Raw genomic sequence first — 18,812 nt, forward strand, 5'->3', positions numbered from 1 at the left:
TAATCCCACACCTGCAATCTCTATTCTTCATTAGGCTAACAGGTGTGAAAGTCAGCCACCATCTTGATTTCCCCACACCTACCTAACTCTAACCACTCACCCAAGGCATTTGTAACTATAATGTATTTTACTAAAGATGTCAGGGATGCAGAGAGGGGATTTATGTTGCAAAATACAAACAACTGTAAAGTAAGCATCAGGCAGGCATAAAGACAACTTTTGGTCACCTCACCACTGGGGCTCAAGCAGTGGCCCCTTTGCCCAATGTCATGCCAGCTTCACATCTCTTACTGACTTCTCTCCCCTTTCTTTTTTGTGTCCCTTGGTCTGCTTATAATTCCTTCCTCTCATGGGTCAAAACAGATTCTTCTCAGGAAGAACAGATCTTTTTGTTCTCTAGGCACCCATGACCTTAGGACTCTACCAACCATCACAAGACTCTCTCAGATAAAGACCACTGCCTCCCCAAGAAGAACTCCGGTGCCAACTAAGGTGTCCTAACCTCTGCAAAGTGAGACATAGTGCTAGGTACTCTATCAGGCCATTTCCACTGTGAAAATGCTGAGATACTATGAAGCATACTGGCTTTTATTTTACAAAATTAGGTTATCTTTATTGTATAGGTCAAAATTTAAGAGTCTACAAAGCTCACTGTAGAAAATAATAAAGAGGTAAACCAAAAAAATTAAATCATTCCAAGTTTTGCCACCTGTTATTAACACTTAGGTGAATATTAGCTGAACATCTTTCCAAGCAGTAACCTTAGTTGGCACACACTGTTTTGTTTCTACAAAAGCAATATATTGTGAAAATCTTTCTGCTGCAATGAAGACAAATGCGACATCATTTTTACAGCTATTTACTCTTCGAAAGTGCAATCAGCTTTCTTCCCTGCAAAGTCCCTTTCTTCCTTCACAAGCTTTTCCATTCTTTCTGCAACTTTATTCCAGTGAGACCAACACTGATATTTCAATATTTAACTTAGTCTTGATGTCACTGCTCTCATATACACAAACCAACAAATGTATCCCTTTGAATACAATTCCAAATGAATCCCCTTTCTCCAGCCCTCTTATTGATGTGGAATTTAATATGGCACCAGTGAACTTCATTAAGAAATCACATTTGCTATTGGCTTGGCCAAATCCAGCTTTCTTCTGGATTATTCCAGATTTCAAAGAAAAAGGAAACAACTTGCTTGTGAAGACACCAGCTCAGGTGACTACTTTTCTTTCACCCCTTCTTCTCCGTTGTAATCAACCCCAGAGCTGATGTTTGGTAGTGATTAATCTGTCTTGTCTACCACAACTGCTGCAGAGTACTTGGGCCCAACTATGGACAAAAATAATAGATAGTCTCAGTCATGTCTGTGATCAAATAGATTTTTTTTTAATGCTAAAAGACCTGAGGGTATTTCTACCCTGGTTCAATCTCATGAGTTTCTAGGAGTTCAAAATCCCTCTTAAGATGTGCCTTTTGCCAAGCACTTATTAGAGTTCTAGACTGTTCAGAGCTAGAAGGTGCAATATGCATCACTCATTGACTCACAAATTAAGTTTTCTTTGCCCAACATAGTTCTTTCAATCTTTTTGTCGTAAGGAAGGCATGTACTCTCCAATTTGCCACAAGCCTCACCTCTCCCTATTGTCCTATACCTGACTCACATATTTATATTTCCTGCTTGCCTCCCAAAGCATTAAATGTCTTACTAATGCCCAAAGAATGCCATACTGAAAGATAGCCATCTACACTGAGGCACACAGCTATTAGTAACTCCTCCCAAGTTCAGTCTAGAACTTCCCAATATTTTCATTCATTCAATAGATATTTATGAAGCACATGCTCTATACCAGGTACTTGTAAGCAATACAAAGATTGTCCACATGGAGCCTGCAGTTTTTCCCAAGTCTGTCTTTTTGGCATACCAGGATAATTTTGAAAGATGAAACTTTAGGTGCTGTGTCAGTAGTTCAAGTTTTTAAGGCTTAAGATTCTTCTGATCCCTAACATTTCATACAAAACCAGCCTGTGTATGAATCTTCCCATAAGGAAGAAGCATTTCCTTACTGTGCAGCATGCATGATCCCCTTGGCTATGGGTCGGAATTGCTCTCCTGGGATTGACTAAGGATACTCAGTTGTCTGACAATGAGAACAAAATGAGACAAATGATCAGAGGACTTAGAGTAATTAGTCACTACCAGCCTTTGATGGCAAGCCACAAGTGCAAAAATGAAAATGTGAAGGCCTAATCTCAAAAGTATGGATCAAAAATCCTTCAGGCTTCCTGGTTTAAGAGACAGGCTAGTAAATGGAGGTGTTCTCCAGAAAATATCTGGATAAAAGGCACCTCCTCTCTGTACTGCAGAAGTTGGTTGGTCCCTGCCCAACCCATGGAGGGGGTATAGCCCAGTGTGAACCTGAGGAATATGGTTTGTTCCCTCATCATCTTGAGCTGTCAATCAAACTATTCTTACCCTTGCTCTGGATGGCAGCTATGACTTTATAGCTGATATAAAAGTCTGCCTTAAAAAAAAGTTTTCTATTTCATGATGGGAGTTCATATTTAATTTGTGTATTAATTTTTTATTTTTTTAATTGAAAAAAATCATGCCGAACTATGTCCTTCTCCCTTCCTTCGCTTACCTTGCACTCAATCCAGGGAAACCAGTAATGGTCTCTGGGCAGGTGTCAGTAACGTGCAGGGCCCATCCTCTGACTCAGAGAAAGACAAGTTCAAGGTAGGGAAGAAATTTGAGGGAGAGTGAAAAATAGAAGAGCACTGGCTTCAAAGTCAGCCAGACCTGGGTCCAAATGAACTCTGCACCTCTGTCTCCTCATACTTAAAATGGAAATAATAACACCCACCTTGCAGGACTGCTTCAATCAGTAAATGGGATGATTTTTTTGAAGGGCCTGGCAAGGCAAATTTACAAATGGATTTAGCCATTTTCTGCTGGAAACTGGCAACATCTTGGTTTGTGGCCTCATGCTGACGCCCTTTGTGCGTCAACTGTCCCATCTAGCAGATCCAAAAATGGTGATATCCATGCCTTGCCTTCTGGGAAGAGATGGCAACTGGATGTCCCAAGGCATCAGCTGGTCCCCGATTCATCTTTAAGGTGGACTTCCTGGTATGTTCTGACTGTGATACATTGATTCCATTCATGGCCCAATTATTGACCTTCCTTTATTTGCCCTGGAACTTTGGCAGTCCTCTCTATTCTGGGCTAGCCTCTGCCTTGCTTTGGCCAAAAGAATATGGTCAAAGTGCTGTGGGCCAGTTCCAAGCCTGCGACTCAAGAGGCCTTACACATTCCCATTTGGTCTTTTGCACTGTTGTATTTACTTTTGGAACCCTGCATCATCCATGAGAACAAGCCTGGACATGGCTGTTGGAGGATGAGAGACCATGTAGAGGAGACCTGAGGTGCCCCCGCTCACAGCCAGTCAACACTCTGAAGCAGAACCAACTACATAAACTACAACTGACCACACATGCATGAAGTAGCCCAATCAAGACCTGAACAAACACTCAATGAGCCTAAACTGTTTACCCAGGAAACTGTGAGCAACTGTGGTTGTTGTTTAAAGCTACCAAGATTTGTGGTGCTTTGTAGCACAAATTATCATGGTCATACATGACTGAACCCTGAGTGACTGCGAAGTTTCCTCCAATACTAAAGGGCTTTAATGAGGACCCCTGGGGCTCCTCAGCATTGGAGTGACAGCCTCCCTCTGCGGGTTTGCCTGTCTCCCCAATCCTCAGCTACTGATCATGTTCTTTGAGCTTCTTTGTGAATCACCCGAGAGCCTGACAGCAGAGGCAGCTAATAGTGGTCCTGGGGAGGCATAAGACAAAGAAAGAGTCTTTTGCAGGAAAGGAGGTGATTTTTACCAGTTGTTCTCCAGACCCATTTCTTGTCCATCTCTCTTTCCAAAGTAAAACAGGAAGAAGTAAGAGAATTCAAATAGCTTAGAAGTGTGATCCTGGGTCCAGACGTTGAAGAGGAGAAACTTTGGCTGAGAGAAAGATGTACAAGTCAGTAGGGGTGAACATTTAGAACCTATATACAAGAGGTGGTTCAGGCTGGGGCATGATTGTAATACAGGTATACCTAGGCCTTTGGTATCCTCTTTTCTGCCTCTTTTAGTCCTACTCTCTTCCTTTCTAGCCCGAGAAACCACCATCCCATCAGCAAATCTCAATGGAGGCATTTAGCCAGTCATGGCTTAGGGAGTTAGCCTCCTAGAGATAACTGCACTTTCATGAGACCAAGCTTCAACACACACACACACACACACACACACACACACACACACACACAATTTAGGATGCAAAGAAAGGCCTTTTAATGCTATCTAAATCCACACTAACTTACCCTGCCTCTCTCACAAAAATTGTCAGCCTGTCCCTTCCCCTCTCCTCTCTTCTTCTTACTGTCTCCTGCCTACTTAACAGCCACAACCTCTCTTTCTATTCTTCTTTTTTTCTATACTGTCATGTTTCTGTCCATTACACAAGTACAATTTTCCTGCTTGTACATTTCCTCGCCAGCCTGTAAGTATCTGTAGGGCAGAGCCTGGGACTCCCTCAGTTCTCTTTGTCCCCCAACCTTATTACAGACTGCAGTCTCTCATCCATAAGAGATTGCATGAGATCCAGGGAAATTAAGAATGGTCTCAGGAAATGTCAGTGTAATGCAGAGCCTAGATCTGACTGTAAAACGCAGAGCCAAAGTGAAACTGAAGAGCAATTATCAGCTGGGCTGGGCTGGTTTCAGTCCTTGATGTATTGTTTTGTTTTCTGTTTTTTTTTTTTTTTTCTTGAAACCTCTTTTTTTTTTTTTTTTTAAGTTTATTTATTTATTTTGAGAAAGCCAGAGACAGTGTGAGCAGGGGAGGGGCAGAGAGAGACAGAGAGACAGAGAGAATCCCAAGCAGACTCCATGCTGCCAGCTGCAGAGCCCGATGCCAGTCTTGAACTCACAAACCATGAGATCATGACCTGAGCCAAAAGCAAGAGTGGGATGCTTAACAACTGAGCCACCCAGGCATCCCTTCTCCTTAAATCCCTTGACAGCAGCTCCTTTTGATAATAAAATTATAAAAAATCTTTATATGTGGAATGGCATCCAATTCTACCAAACTGGACTTCCAACTTAGCTGACTGAGCATCATGAAAATTAGCACAATGGACAAATGCAAAGAACATGATGGGTCTAAACCAGAGGCCTAACTGTATGGGGACTCTGGACCCATCTGTGAATTGGTAAGAAGCTGTGGGGTCTCCTAAAAAGTAAGCAAATGCATAGCAGCACAAAATTTGGGGTGGAAGCCATGCTCACAGACCTTCTGGAGCATCCAGGAATTGCTTAAGTGGAAAAAACCCTGGTCCGAAGGAGAGCAGGCGGTGGGCTCTGTGAGGATTTAACACACCTTTTTATTAGTTCATAATTGGCTGCAGTTCTCAGAGGCTCCCTCCCATTAAGGGATGGGAGTGTGTGGGTTTGGAGAAGAGCTATAGCTTGGAGCTATGGTTATCAGGAGGAAAAGGAAGCAAGAGGTAAGGAATAAAGGCAATAGGAAGCGTTGCTGGTTTCCATAAAATTTTGCAGCATAATGATAATTTCTAAAAACACTGCAAGTCTGAGCTAGCAACATTATTATACCATCACCCAGCCTGAAACTTCAAGCTGACAATTTGCTGTGAATTCTTCTTTCACTTGTTTTTCTCCTTCCTTCAGAACCAAACATATTTTGTCTTAAGAAAAAAAAAAAGGTGATGGTATAAAAGAAGGGTGTGTAGGTGTTTAAATAAAGAAAACATGGGGCACCTGGGTGGCTTAGTCGGTTGAGTGTCTGACTTCAGCTCAGGTCATAGTCTCACAGTTCGTGGGTTCGAGCCCTGTGTCTGGCTCTGTGCTGACAGCTCGGAACCCGAAGCCTGCTTTGGATTCTGTGGCTCCATCCCTGCCTTCCCCTCCTGCACTCATGTTCTGTCTCTTTCTCTCAAAAATAAATAAACACTGAAAAAATTTTTTTAAATAAAGAAAACATTTGAAAATATACCAAATGTTGACGTATATGAGACATCTCTTACTGGGACACTCAGGTGAGTGTTTAGGGACCTAAGACTGTTTTTAATATGTCTTTTCTATTTTAAGATTAGCATTCTACTTGGGGCGCCTGGGTGGCTCAGTCGGCTAAGCCACCAACTCTTGATTTCTGCTCAGGTCATGATTTCATGGTTAGTGGATTCGAGCCCCGCATTGGGCTCCTTGTTGACCGTGCGGAACCTGCTTGGGATTCCCTTTCTCTCCTTCCTTTGCACCCCCCCCCAATAAATAAATAAACCTAAAAGAGATTAGCATTCTACTTTAAAAACTGAGGAATGCATGAGCATTACATCATCGAGGTCTGTGTAGGCAGCAACCTTGTACTACTGTAAGTTACCCAGCATCTGTCTCTCTCTGCTTGTGGTGCCTTCCTACTTGCATAATGATCTCAGACAGCCCTCCTCAGGTGCTCAGAGGCCAGCAGATGTGGGCTGCACAGTCCAAAGACAAGAGGCAAGAGGATGCCAAAAAATAACAAATGGCTGCAGACTAATCTTCTGTTAGGTCTGCGATCCATTTACCTGTTTCTTGCTACTTTCCAGTTTCAGCTCCATGACACCAGTTAGCTCCATTTCTAACAGAGCCAAGACAGTGCCTCTCATCAGAGAATCCCAGGTCGTGGGTTGCGAGGACATCGCAGAGGGGATGTCACGCACCAGCTTCCTTGTCCTTCGGTCGCCCTTGTCTTTGTTAAGAACTCCAGCCTGCAGTCTGTTGGATGTAGAGCCACGGCTGCAAAGGTGGCTGGGGCATAGACCGAGGCTGTGGTGGAAGCAATGTGATGTGAAGGGTGCTGATTGACAGGAGACCTGGGATTTCTGCCGGTGACTCCTTCTCAACTGGAAGAGCCCTGCCCCTCCCCGAATTATAATCTTTACCATTTTATAAGATAAAAAAATTAGACCAAGCCAGGGGTGCAACCCAACGGCCTTCAGGTAACATAACCATTGAAGTGACCTTCCATGTGACAATAGGAAGTGGTGGGGCCTCCAGCTTGACGGTTCCTCCTAAGGAACATTCTAATTTTATTTATTTATTTATTTATTTATTTAAATGTTTATTTATTTACTTTTGAGAGTGAGAGACAGCAAGCACAAGCAGGGGAAGGGCAGAGAGACAGAGGGAGACACAGACTCTGAAGCAGGCCCCAGGCTCTGAGCTGTCGGCACAGAGCCCGAGGCCTGGCTTGAACTCATGAACCATGAGATCAAGACCTGAGCCGAAGTCAGATGCTTCACCAGCTGGGCCACCCAGGCGCCCCTCGAATTTAATTTTAAAAATATTTTTACATTTTTAACAATTTCGATTTAGATATTACTTTAAACTTAAAAAAAATTTTTTTTGCACAAATGACACAGGTACACCCATGTTCACAGCAGCATTATTCACACTAGCCAAAAGGTAGGAGCAACCCAAGTGTTCATCAATATATACAATATACATTTAGGACCTATCCAGCCTTAAAAAGGACGCAATTTCTGAGACATGCTACACATCGGTGAACCTGGAAGATACCGTGCGGAGTGAAATAAGCTAGTTACCAAAAGACAAAAACTGCACGAGTCCACTTATATGAGGTGCCTAGAGTAGTCGAAGTCCATAGAGACAGAAAACAAAATGTTGGTAGTCAGAGGCTGCAGGGAGGAGAGAATGAGGAGTTATTGTTTAATAAAGAGTTTCAGTTTTGATGGAAAATGTTCTGGAGATGGACAGTGGTGATGGCTACATAATAATGTGAATGCACTTAATGCCACTGAAATTGTACACCTAAAAATAGATAAAATGGATAAATTTTATATTATGTACATTTTACCACATACAAAAAGATTACTTAAAAAACGTAGCTCAAAACAAACAAAACAAAAAAAAAAACGTAGCTTACAGGGTTACCACATACCTTTTATCTGGCTCTCCTTAGGTTAACATCCTACATAACCATAGCACAATTATCAAAGTCAAGAAAATAATTGATATAATATTACTAATTGATCTATGGACTTTTTCAAATTTTCCCCACGAATGTCCTCTTCATTGATCTGGGATCCAATCCAGGATCTGCAATGTTGTCTCCTTCCTGGTACATCATGTCATGAGGCACCTGATTTTGAGACATTTCACCTTGAGTGAGGCTAACTTGATCATTTGTTTAGGATGGATGGTGCCTGTTAGGTTTCTCTACTATAAAAGTATTATTTCGCTTTATTTATCATTATATTTCACCCACTAAGTTTAGTATCTGTTGGTGATGCTTGCCAGCCACGATTATTACTACAGTGTTTCCTAAAAGGTGGTAACCAATTTCCATCATTACTTCTACATCTATTAGTTGGAATTCCATTGTAAGAAAGAATTTTCCTTTTGCCTCCATTCAAATTTAATTCCTGAAAATCAGTAAAACAAAACCAGAATAATGTCCCTGTGATGCTCACGGGTGCTTGATTACCCCCAAGTCCTTTCTAGTGTTAAAAATTCTCAGATTCATCCTGCTCTCCACAACAGGAGATAAAAGTCCAAGCTCATACCACTTGACAGTCAAGAGAGGCACAAGTCTTTGGAAATCAAAAGGTCAGCACACTTATATTTTCTTTCCTTTTCCATCCTCCACCCACCCTCACTTTTGAAGTCAAATCTTAACATTACCTTGAGTATATCAGTAGAGTTAAGTGAAAAACACCATTCAAGAACCACTGAGCCTGGAAAATGCACATGAAATATTAATGTTTAATTTGCCCTGGAGAATGTGATTTTTAATGAACAGGAACTGAATCACAAAAGCTGCAGTGTTCTAAAAGATTTTCATTCACACACCAGACTCCTAGACAAGTTTGCTGTGCCCTTGAGGTTCATCCAGTATCTGCTGCTCTGGCCCCAAGACCCCTTCCCACTGTGCCAGGAAGGTTGCTTGAAGGACTCTAACTGAGCTGTTCCAGGCTAGTATCACCAATTAATAGAGCTAATACTGTAGAGTTTCAAGTTTGCACAGTCCTGAAAACTAAGGGAACAATTTTTTTTTTTTTTTTAGCCAGGTATTTGTTGCTTGTTCTCCGTTTCTGGGTGACAAACCAACCTAAAACTTAGTAGTACAAAATGACAACCATTTTCTTATGTTCATGGGATTAGGATCAGAAATTCAGGCAAGGCACAGGGGATCACCTGTGGATGGCCCACATAGGAATTTAGTTGAGAAGACTTGGTGGTTGAAGAATGCCTAGCATGGCTGGAGTCTGGAATCATTCAAAGCTTCCTCATTTATATATTTAGCACCCAAAATAGGGTGACTTGAAGACTTGGCCCAGCCAAGATTGTCAACCAAAGCTCTGCACAAAGCTGCCAAATTTGCTTGGGCTTCCTCATAACATGGAAGCTTGCGAGTAGTTCAACTTCTTAATGGCAGATCAGGACTTTAAGAGCAAGTGCAGGGGCGCCTGGGTGGCGCAGTCGGTTAAGCCTCCGACTTCAGCCAGGTCACGATCTCACGGTCCGTGAGTTCGAGCCCCGCATCGGGCTCTGGGCTGATGGCTCAGAGCCTGGAGCCTGTTTCCGATTCTGTGTCTCCCTCTCTCTCTGCCCCTCCCCCGTTCATGCTCTGTCTCTCTCTGTCCCAAAAATAAATAAACGTTGAAAAAAAAAATTAAAAAAAAAAAAAAAAAGAGCAAGTGTTCCGGTGAACAAGGCAGGAAGTCACGTGGCCTTTTATGGCCCAGCCGCAAAAGTCATATGGCATCATTTTCAACATACATTTTTGATCCAAGTGATCACATTCCCCAGATTCAAGAGCTGCGGTCATGTATTCCATCTCTTGATGGGAAGACTGTAGAAGAACTTACACCTATGTTTTAAAAATAGCCACACTCTTCAAAATTGAAACATTGGGAAAATACACACTTTAATAAAAACAAAAAGTATTCCCTTTGTCTGAATACCCTTCCCTTCCTCCAGAAATTTCATGAAATGTTCCCCAGATATCCCTCTGACTGAAATAATCTCTCCTTTGGGTTCTAATGGCACCTTGTAACACTGTTGTAGCACTCTGTACTCTAACAATAAAGATACTTGCCAACACTTACTGAGTGCCCACTATGTTCCAGGCATTATTCCAAGAACTTTCCATGCATTATCTCACTGTATTCTCAGGGCAACATGAAAAGGGGACTCTCCCATTTTATAAGTGTGTAAACTGAGGCCCAGAAGGGTTAAATAACTTGCCATAAGGTCATATTAAACGGAAGATCCAGAATTTAAACCAAGTTACCCCAGAACTCATGCTCTTAAATCACTCCATCACAGAGTACTATTTATATGCTGCTGTTTGTAAATAGACCTTCCCTGGTGAATTGTGAGCTATTTTACATGTCATATCTATCTTTGTGTCCCCAGTGCAAAACACAGTGCCTGGCTTATGACAAGCAATAGAAAAATGCAGAAAAGATGCACAGGCAATTTGAAGAGAAGGAATTAAAATGTTCAATAAATATAGGAAAAGATGTTCAAACTTTAAAAACAAAGACATCCAAATAAGATGGCATATTTTGTTTATTAAATAGGCAAAATTAAAATTTCAATTAATAAATTTCAGTCCAGTGTTTGGAAGTTTTGGACAATGGATAATTTTATTCTTACTTTTACAACTTACTTACAACTTGATAGGAAAAATTTGGGGGGATATTTGTCAAAATGCTGATGTTCACAATCTCTAATTAAATTAGTGCATTCCTGGGATATATCCTTCAAAAAAACCCCTCTCATCTGTGCATATAGTGACATTTACAAGGCTGTTCATCACAGGATTTTTTAAATAACATTTTTATTGAAACAATGCACAAATCATAAAATTTGACCTTTCAAAATGTACAATTTGATGATTTTCAATATATTCAAAAAGTTGTGAAATCTTACCACGATCTACTTTTAGAACATTTTGATTGCCCCAAGAAGGAACCCTATACCATTACCAATCACTGTATTTCTGCCTCCTCTTAGCCCCTGATGCAAATACTAATCTACTTTGTATTTCTATGTGTTTTTCTGTTCTGGACATTTCATATAAAAGAAGTGATACAATATGTAGCCTTTTTTTTTTCTTTTGGTCTTGCTTCTTTCATTTAGCATTTAGTTTTTAAGGTCCATCTATGTTATAGCATATATCAGTATTTCATTCCTTTTTGTTTCCAAATTATATTCCTTTGTATCTACATACCACATTTTATTTATCTACTCACTTATTGCCAACACTTACTGAGTGCCCACTCAGTTGATGGACATTTGGGTTGTGTCTAGTTTTTACCTATCATGAATAATGCTGCTAAGAACATTTGTGTACACGTCTTTGTGTAGATATAATACTTTCATTTCTCTTGGATATATACCTATGATTAGAAGTGCTGGATCAAATGAAAATCTGTGCTTAGTATTTTGAGTAACTGACAGACTGTTCTCCAAAGTGTCTGTGCCATTTTATTATCCACTAGCAACATACAAGGGTTCAAATTCCTCCATATATCCTCACCAACACTTGCTGGTTTTTAATTTTTTTTTCTAGTGGGTGTGAAGTGATATCTCATTGTGGTTTTGATTTGTATTTCACTAATGACTAATAATGTTGAACAACTTTGCATGTGCTTATTGGCCACTTTGTATATCTTCTTTGGAGAAATAACTGCTCAAATCTTTTGCCTATTTTTAAATTGAGTTATTTGACTTTATTGCTAAATTATTCTTTATATATTCTAGTTTGAGTCCCTAATCATAGATATGAATTGAAAATATTTTATCTCATTCTGTGGATTGTCTTTTCATTTTCTTGATGATTTCCTTTGAAGCACAAACATTCTTAATTTTAATGAAGTCCAATTTTGGGTTTTGGGGGTTTTTTGTCCTTTGCACTTTTGGTGTCATTTCTAAGAAATCATTGCTTAGCCTAAAGTCATGAATATTTACTTGTATATTTACTCGTATGTTTTATTCTAAGATTTGTATAGTTTCACCTCTTACATTTAGGGCTATAAATAATATTGAGTTAAAAATTTTATGTGATGTGAGATAGGGATCCAAATTGATTCTTTCTGTGTAGATATTCAGTTTTCTAAGAATGGCTTGTTGAAAAGACTAATTTTTCTCATTGAATTTTCATAGCACCGGGGTTAAAATCAATTAACCATAAATTACCGTAAATTATTTCTGGACTCTCAATTTTATACCATTGAACTGTATGTCTCTCCTATGCCAATACCAGACTATCTTGATTACTGTAGCATTCTATTAAGTTTTGAAATGAGAAAGTGTGAGTCTTCCAACTTTGTTCTTTTTTGAGATTGCTTTGGCTAATTGGAGTCCTTTGCATTTCCATATGAATTTTAGGATCAGCAAAATTGGGGAATATTTCAATCTTAAAAATCCATGAACATGGGATGTCTTTCCATTTATTTATATCTTCTTTAATTTATTTCAATGATATTTTGTACTTTTCATGTACAAGTCTTATACTTCTTTTGCTAAATTTATTTTCAAGTGTTCTACTTATTTGATGTTATTGTAAATGAAATTATTTTCTTAACTCTATACTTGGATTGGTCATTGTTAGCATACAGAATTATAATTGATTTTTGTGTATTAATTTTATATCTTGCAACCACACTGAACTCGTTTGTTAATTTGGATAGTTCTTTGTGGATTTCCCAGGAATTTCTATGAACAAGATGATGTCTTTTGCAAATAGAGATTTTTTTTTCTTTCTTTTCAATCTGAATGACTTTATTTCTTTTTCTTGCCTGATTGTCCCAGCTGGACACCATTACACTGTTGAATATAAATGGAAAGAACAGTCAAACTTGTCTTGCTCTGATCTTAAGGGGAAAGTAATCACCCTTTCAACATTAAATATGATGTTATGTGTGTTTTGATAGATACAATTATCAGATTGAGGACATTCCCTTTCATTTTAAGTTTTTTGAATGTCTTAACATAAGAGTATTTGATTCTGTGTAATAATCAGCTAAATAAATACTTTCTTTTTCAAAAAAGCCCTTTATTCTATTGATATTGTTATTACGTTAACTGATTTTCAGCTGTTAAAAGAACCTTGCATTCCTAGGATAAATCCCACTTAGTCATGGTATATAATCCTTTATACATGTTGCTGGATTCATTTTGCTAGTGTTTTGATGAGGACTTAGGGGCTGATATTTGTCAGGGATAGTGGTCTGCAGCTTTCCTGTGATATCTATCTTTGGTTCTCATATGAGGGTAATAGTAGCCTTAGTGAAATAGTTGGGAAGTGTTCCTTCATCTTAAATTTTTTGGAAGAGTTTCTGAAGGATTGGTATAAATTCTGAAAACATTTGGTAGAACCCACTAGTGAAATTATTTGGGCCTGGCCTTTATTTTACAGGAAGATTGAAAATTATTAATTTAATCTCTTTACTTTTTATAGGTCTATTCTAATTTTCTATTACTTCTAAGTAAATTTTGGAAATTTATATCTTTCTGAGAATTTGTCTATTTCACCAAGGTTATCTAATTTGTTGACATACAGTTATTCACAGTATTCCCTACAATATTTTTTATTTCTATAGGTTGGTAGTGATGTCTCCTCTTTCATCACTGATTGTATTTATTTGAACCTTTCTTTTTCTCGGTCAATGTTCTTAGAGTTTTGTGAATTTTCTTGAGCTTTTCAAAGAATAACTGGGTCTTGTTGATTTCCTCTATTTGTTTTAATTTTCTATTTCATTTATTCCAACTTAAATCTTCTAATTTCTTTCCTGCTATTTGTTGGATTTAGTTTGCTCTTCTTTTTCTAGTTCAGTTATTGATTTGAGGTCTTTTTTTCTTTCACAATAGGCACATACAGCTATGGATTTCCCTGTAAGCACTATTTTAACTGCATCCCAAAAGTTTTTAAATTCTGTTTTTGTTTTTCATTCATCTCAAAGTATTTTGGAATAGTCAGTGTAATTTATTCTTTGACCCACTGATTATTTAGGAGTATGTTGTTTTCCAAATTTCTAAATTTTTCATCAGTTATTGACTTTTTTTAACATTTATTCATTTTTGAGAGACAGAGCATGAGTGGGGGAGGGGCAGAGAGAGTAGACACAGAATCTGAAGCAGGCTCCAGGCTCTGAGCTGTGAGCACAGAGCCTGATGTGGCGCTCAAACTCACAGACTGCAAGATCATGACCTGAGTTGAAGTCGGATGCTTAAGCAACTGCGCCACCCAGGCGCTCTTCATCTGTTGTTGATTTTTAATGTAATTAGAATTTGTGATCCGCTAACACACTTCATATTATTTTCGTCCTTTTAAATTTATTGAAGCTTGATTTGTGACCTAACATATGATCTATCTTGGGGAATATTCCATGTGTACTTGATAAGACTTTGAATTTTGCTATAGTTAGGTGGAATGTTCCATAAATGTCTCTTAGATTTAGTTGGTTTTTGGTTTTGTTCAAGTCTTCAATTTACTTTTTGGTCTGCATAGTTCTTGGTTCTGCTTATTATTGAAAATGGTCTACTGTTATTGGTCCATTATTTATGCCTCCCTTTAAAAAAAATGTTTATTTTGAGAGAGAGAGGCAGACAGCGAATCCTAAGTAGACTTCATGCTCAGCATAGAGCCTGATGCAGGGCTCATTCTCATGACTGCAAGATCATGACCTGAACCAATATTGAGAGTTGGATGCTTAACTGACTGAGCCACCCAGGCGCCCTTCTATTCCTCCCTTTGATTTGTCAGCTTTTGTTTTGTGAATTGGGGGCTTCATTGTTACATGCATATGTATTTATAACTATCTGTCTTTTTGATGTATTAACCCTTTTATCACCATAAAATGTCATTCCTTGTCTGTAGTAACAATTTTTGTTAAAATCAATTATATCTAGTATTGTCAGTCCTTTCATCTGGTTGTTGTTTGTACAGTATATCTTTTCACATCCCTTGACTTTCAACCCATTTGTGCATTTGAATTTAAAGTGCATTTTTTTGGTGCAAAAAGTTGATTTATTAAAGCATAGGGACAGGACTCATGGGCAGGAAGAGCTGCACTGGGGGTGTGAAGAGTGACTGATTATATACTATGGAGTTGAGGGAGGTAAAGGCAAAAGGGAGGCCTCCGAAAGGAATTTCATATACTAACGAGAACTCATAAGATACCAGAGGCCTGGCTATTGTCAAGCTAAGTTGTTTTCCTCTAGTAAGGCATTAACATTAAGACAATAGGGAGTTCCTGGAGAAATGTTATACTCTACATTTTCCTCAAGTATTTGTCAGTGGGCTACGGATTATAAAGAAATCTAATTTTACCTACCATTTCCTGCTTGCCTTTGTTCCCCACAGCACTCCAGAGGGGAGGATAATGTTGGGGCTCCAGGAAACTGAGTCTATAGGTTTCTGGAGATTAGGCTATTGATAATATTGCGTTTTTCTTGTAAATTACTGAGACATTTGTAAACTGGTGGAGACTCATGTCCTGCGTGACTATGATCACTATCAGTTAACCATTTTTTTTTTCTTTCCTTTGCTCTTGGGCTGCCAGGAGTGCCTGAAGAATGTCACACATATCCCACTCTCGGGGAGCAGGGTTATTGTTAGCTTGTGCTTTGCCTTCAGCTTGCCTTACGCTCCCTTATCATACCCCCCCAAATGTAAAGCGTATCTCTTCTAGATAGCATATAGTTGAATAATGTTTTTGTATTCATTCTGTAACTCTGTCTTTGATTTAGAGTTTTCAATCCAGTTACATTTAATGTAATACTTAAAAGATGTTGACACTTGCTTTTTTTACCATGTGCTTTCTATATGTCTTATAAACTTTTTTCTTTTATTCTTTCATAAAGTCCTTTTTGTGTTAAATATTTTTAGTACACTTTTTTTAAATTTTTTTAAACACTTACTCATTTTTTGAGAGAGAGAGAGACATAGAATGAGTTGGGAAGGGGCAGACAGAGAGAGAGAGACAAAATCTGAAGCAGGCTCCGGGCTCTGAGCTGTCAGCACAGAGCCCGATGTGGGGCTTGAACCCACGAACCATGAGATCATGACTGAACTGAAGTCAGATATCAACTGACTAAGCCACACAGACACCCCTTTAGTGTACCTTTTTAATTACCTTGTTGTTTATTATACTATATATTGTTTAGTTATTTTCTTGGTGGATGCCCTGGAGATTACAATAAATAACTTAAACAAATTAATACCAACTTAATTTCAAAAGTATTGTGCTATTGTTGTTGTACTAATACATCTCTGTACATCATAAGCCCCCAAATGCAGTTTGGTCATAGGACAAGAGAGTCTTATGTTCTCTGATTCTTACAGGCCCTGATGAGCAGACAAGCTCTCATTATTGTGGTTTTCTGCAACTAGTTCTGACACTCATACCTAATCCCAAGGATCCATAAGTTAGGGAGATAGAAGGAAATCCGGTCCACCATCTAATAGGTGCTTACTATATTTACATGGTTGCACTGTGCTCAATATGATGAGAGGCATCAAGGAGTCACAGAGAAAGTCTAAGGTACAGTACAGATAATGCAGCTCTGAAGACAGGAGTACATCACAACACAATTCTGGAGCAACCAGACATGGAGTATAAATACTAGTTCAAGGGAAGAGAATGGAGAACTTGGTGTGAGTATAAATATAAAGGGAAGACTCTATGGAGGAGGAGATCAAAGAATGGGTAGAAACTAAAGAAATAGAGGAAAGAGTAGAAGGTATTTGAGGAGGAGGGGTGAATGGGCAGTATATAGAGAAAACAAAAGGAGTACAGATAGGGAAATAGATGTCCAAGTCTGATAGGAAGGAAGTTTCCAGCGGTTTTCTCACATATACTTCATCTCATGGAACCTTGCATGCAGCCCCAGCTTTGGTTTCCATGTCCTGGGGCCACCCCCAGAAGCTAACTATGTCCTATGTCTGTTTGACTCTCTACAGCTCCCCTTCACTGACGGCCTGTACCACTTTTACCACAATGGCCTTGCAAAGGCCAAGAGAAGACGCAGCCTACATCACAAGCAGCAGCTGGAGAGAGACCCCAGGGTGAGTTTCCCTGGACACCTGCCTTACAACCTCTGCTGCCACATCTGAGCCCACTGAGGGAATGTATAAAGGGATGGGTGGGGAATTTTGAAGTAAAGACACTCAAGTATTATGATAGGCAAAATGGATCTTTGGCAGAGTGGTACTGGGGACCCTCCACTCCTCTACCTTGTGCATGATAAATAAATATTTTATAGGCTGTGGAGACGGTGGGGAATAAACAGGGACACCACCCCTTTACTGGCTATCTTCTCTTGCATTATTGTGTTTGGACTTCTGGTTCCCTGGGAACATGTTTTGACCTGTGATGGATGGGAAAAAACCAAGCTGTTTAATGAGTTGTTTTATGGAAGGTTTCTTCTGGTGAGTCCACATGTTCTGAGGAGGTTGCTGTGCCCCCTCCTGGATGTGGAGAAATGAGCGGGTCGGCAAGTGCCTGGCTCATGGTAGACAATGGGCTTCTCAGTATCCATGCAAAGTTGCAGCCTTTCTCTCCATATTTTCTCACACCCATTTAATTTACCACCATGCCTTAATGGTGCTCATGACCCCCATTTTTAATTTGGAATCTTTACCTTGCTCTTGGAATCCAGATCTCATTTCCTACTCCCCCTGGAAGCTTAAATTCAACTTCCCCACAGTCAAACTTAATATTTTAGCCACAAAACAGCTCCATTTCCAGAATAGGAACTTTGGTCATTCCTGAATCCTCCATCAAATCCCTTCTGCCATCCTCCTATACTCACAGACTCATTCAATTGAGTAAGAGAAAATATTGTCTTATTAATTATTAATAAGATAAGTTATTTCCTTCTTAATTAAGGGAAATTAATAATCCAAGCAAGTTGCTCTCTGCACATTGATAGCTGCTCAGCCTCTTCTCCAGAACTCTTGGGGGGACAGTGGATATAAAGTGGGCCAGACAGTTGAGTTAGAGATTTACACATGAGATTCTTTTGGAGTTGATAGAATCTGGAAACTCATTCTGGTGGGGCTTTTCATGTGAACATTTGGCTGGGTTTAATTTGGGCTTTAATTAGGAATGCAGATGAAACAGACGCCCCCAGCAAACCACCAACTGACAGGCCATAGGCAATTTTCCTTCAACTCCTCAACCCAGGGGATCCCCCATTCCCTGGAGTGGAAATTCTGCTCTGAGAAGCCACTTTATCTGCTTTCACAGTAAGACCCAAGCTGCCTGCTGCCAGCCCATGCCAGGCATTCTCAAAGGGTCTGTTGTAGAACCTGGCATCGTTATCTAAGGGAAAAGCTCTATTTTCTGTGTCATAACTCCATTGGCCCTGGCTGTACCAACTCAGAGCTTGGGGAATACCTTGGGAAGAGGTATTATACAGGACAGAAATCCTGTATGTCTCACCTGTGGGTCCAGAGTGGATACCAGTAGACAAAGACCATTCTGGTGCACTGTGCCATTGGTTTTCCCTACACTTCATCGCTGTCCCATGACCCTTTATGGTCCATTGTTTTCCTTTTATTTATTTATTTGCTTCAAAGTCCCATTGAGTTCTCCTCTTCCACAATTAAAGATGTTTCCTCAAGACCATCCAGGGAGAAAAAAAAAAAAAAAAAGAAACTGGGACAGAAAGAAAGAGAGGCTTGGGAAAGAGAACTGAGGAACAGTGAAACTAAGAAGCC

The 18,812-nt window shown here is 39.6% G+C and overlaps 1 protein-coding gene across 1 annotated transcript in view; it reads left to right on the forward strand.

Annotated features, from left to right (window-relative positions):
• Positions 1–18,812, forward strand: part of PCSK2 (proprotein convertase subtilisin/kexin type 2) — a 281,880-nt gene that overhangs the window by 21,068 nt on the left and 242,000 nt on the right. Inside the window, exon 2 of the mRNA XM_040447755.1 lies at positions 17,052–17,156. Within this exon, the coding sequence (XP_040303689.1) occupies positions 17,052–17,156 (105 nt within the window). The remainder of the gene's footprint in view (positions 1–17,051; positions 17,157–18,812) is intronic.

This window comes from Herpailurus yagouaroundi, unplaced genomic scaffold, assembly GCF_014898765.1.
Source record: "Herpailurus yagouaroundi ecotype Mexico unplaced genomic scaffold, PumYag 196, whole genome shotgun sequence".
NCBI classification, from domain to species: Eukaryota; Metazoa; Chordata; class Mammalia; order Carnivora; family Felidae; genus Herpailurus; species Herpailurus yagouaroundi.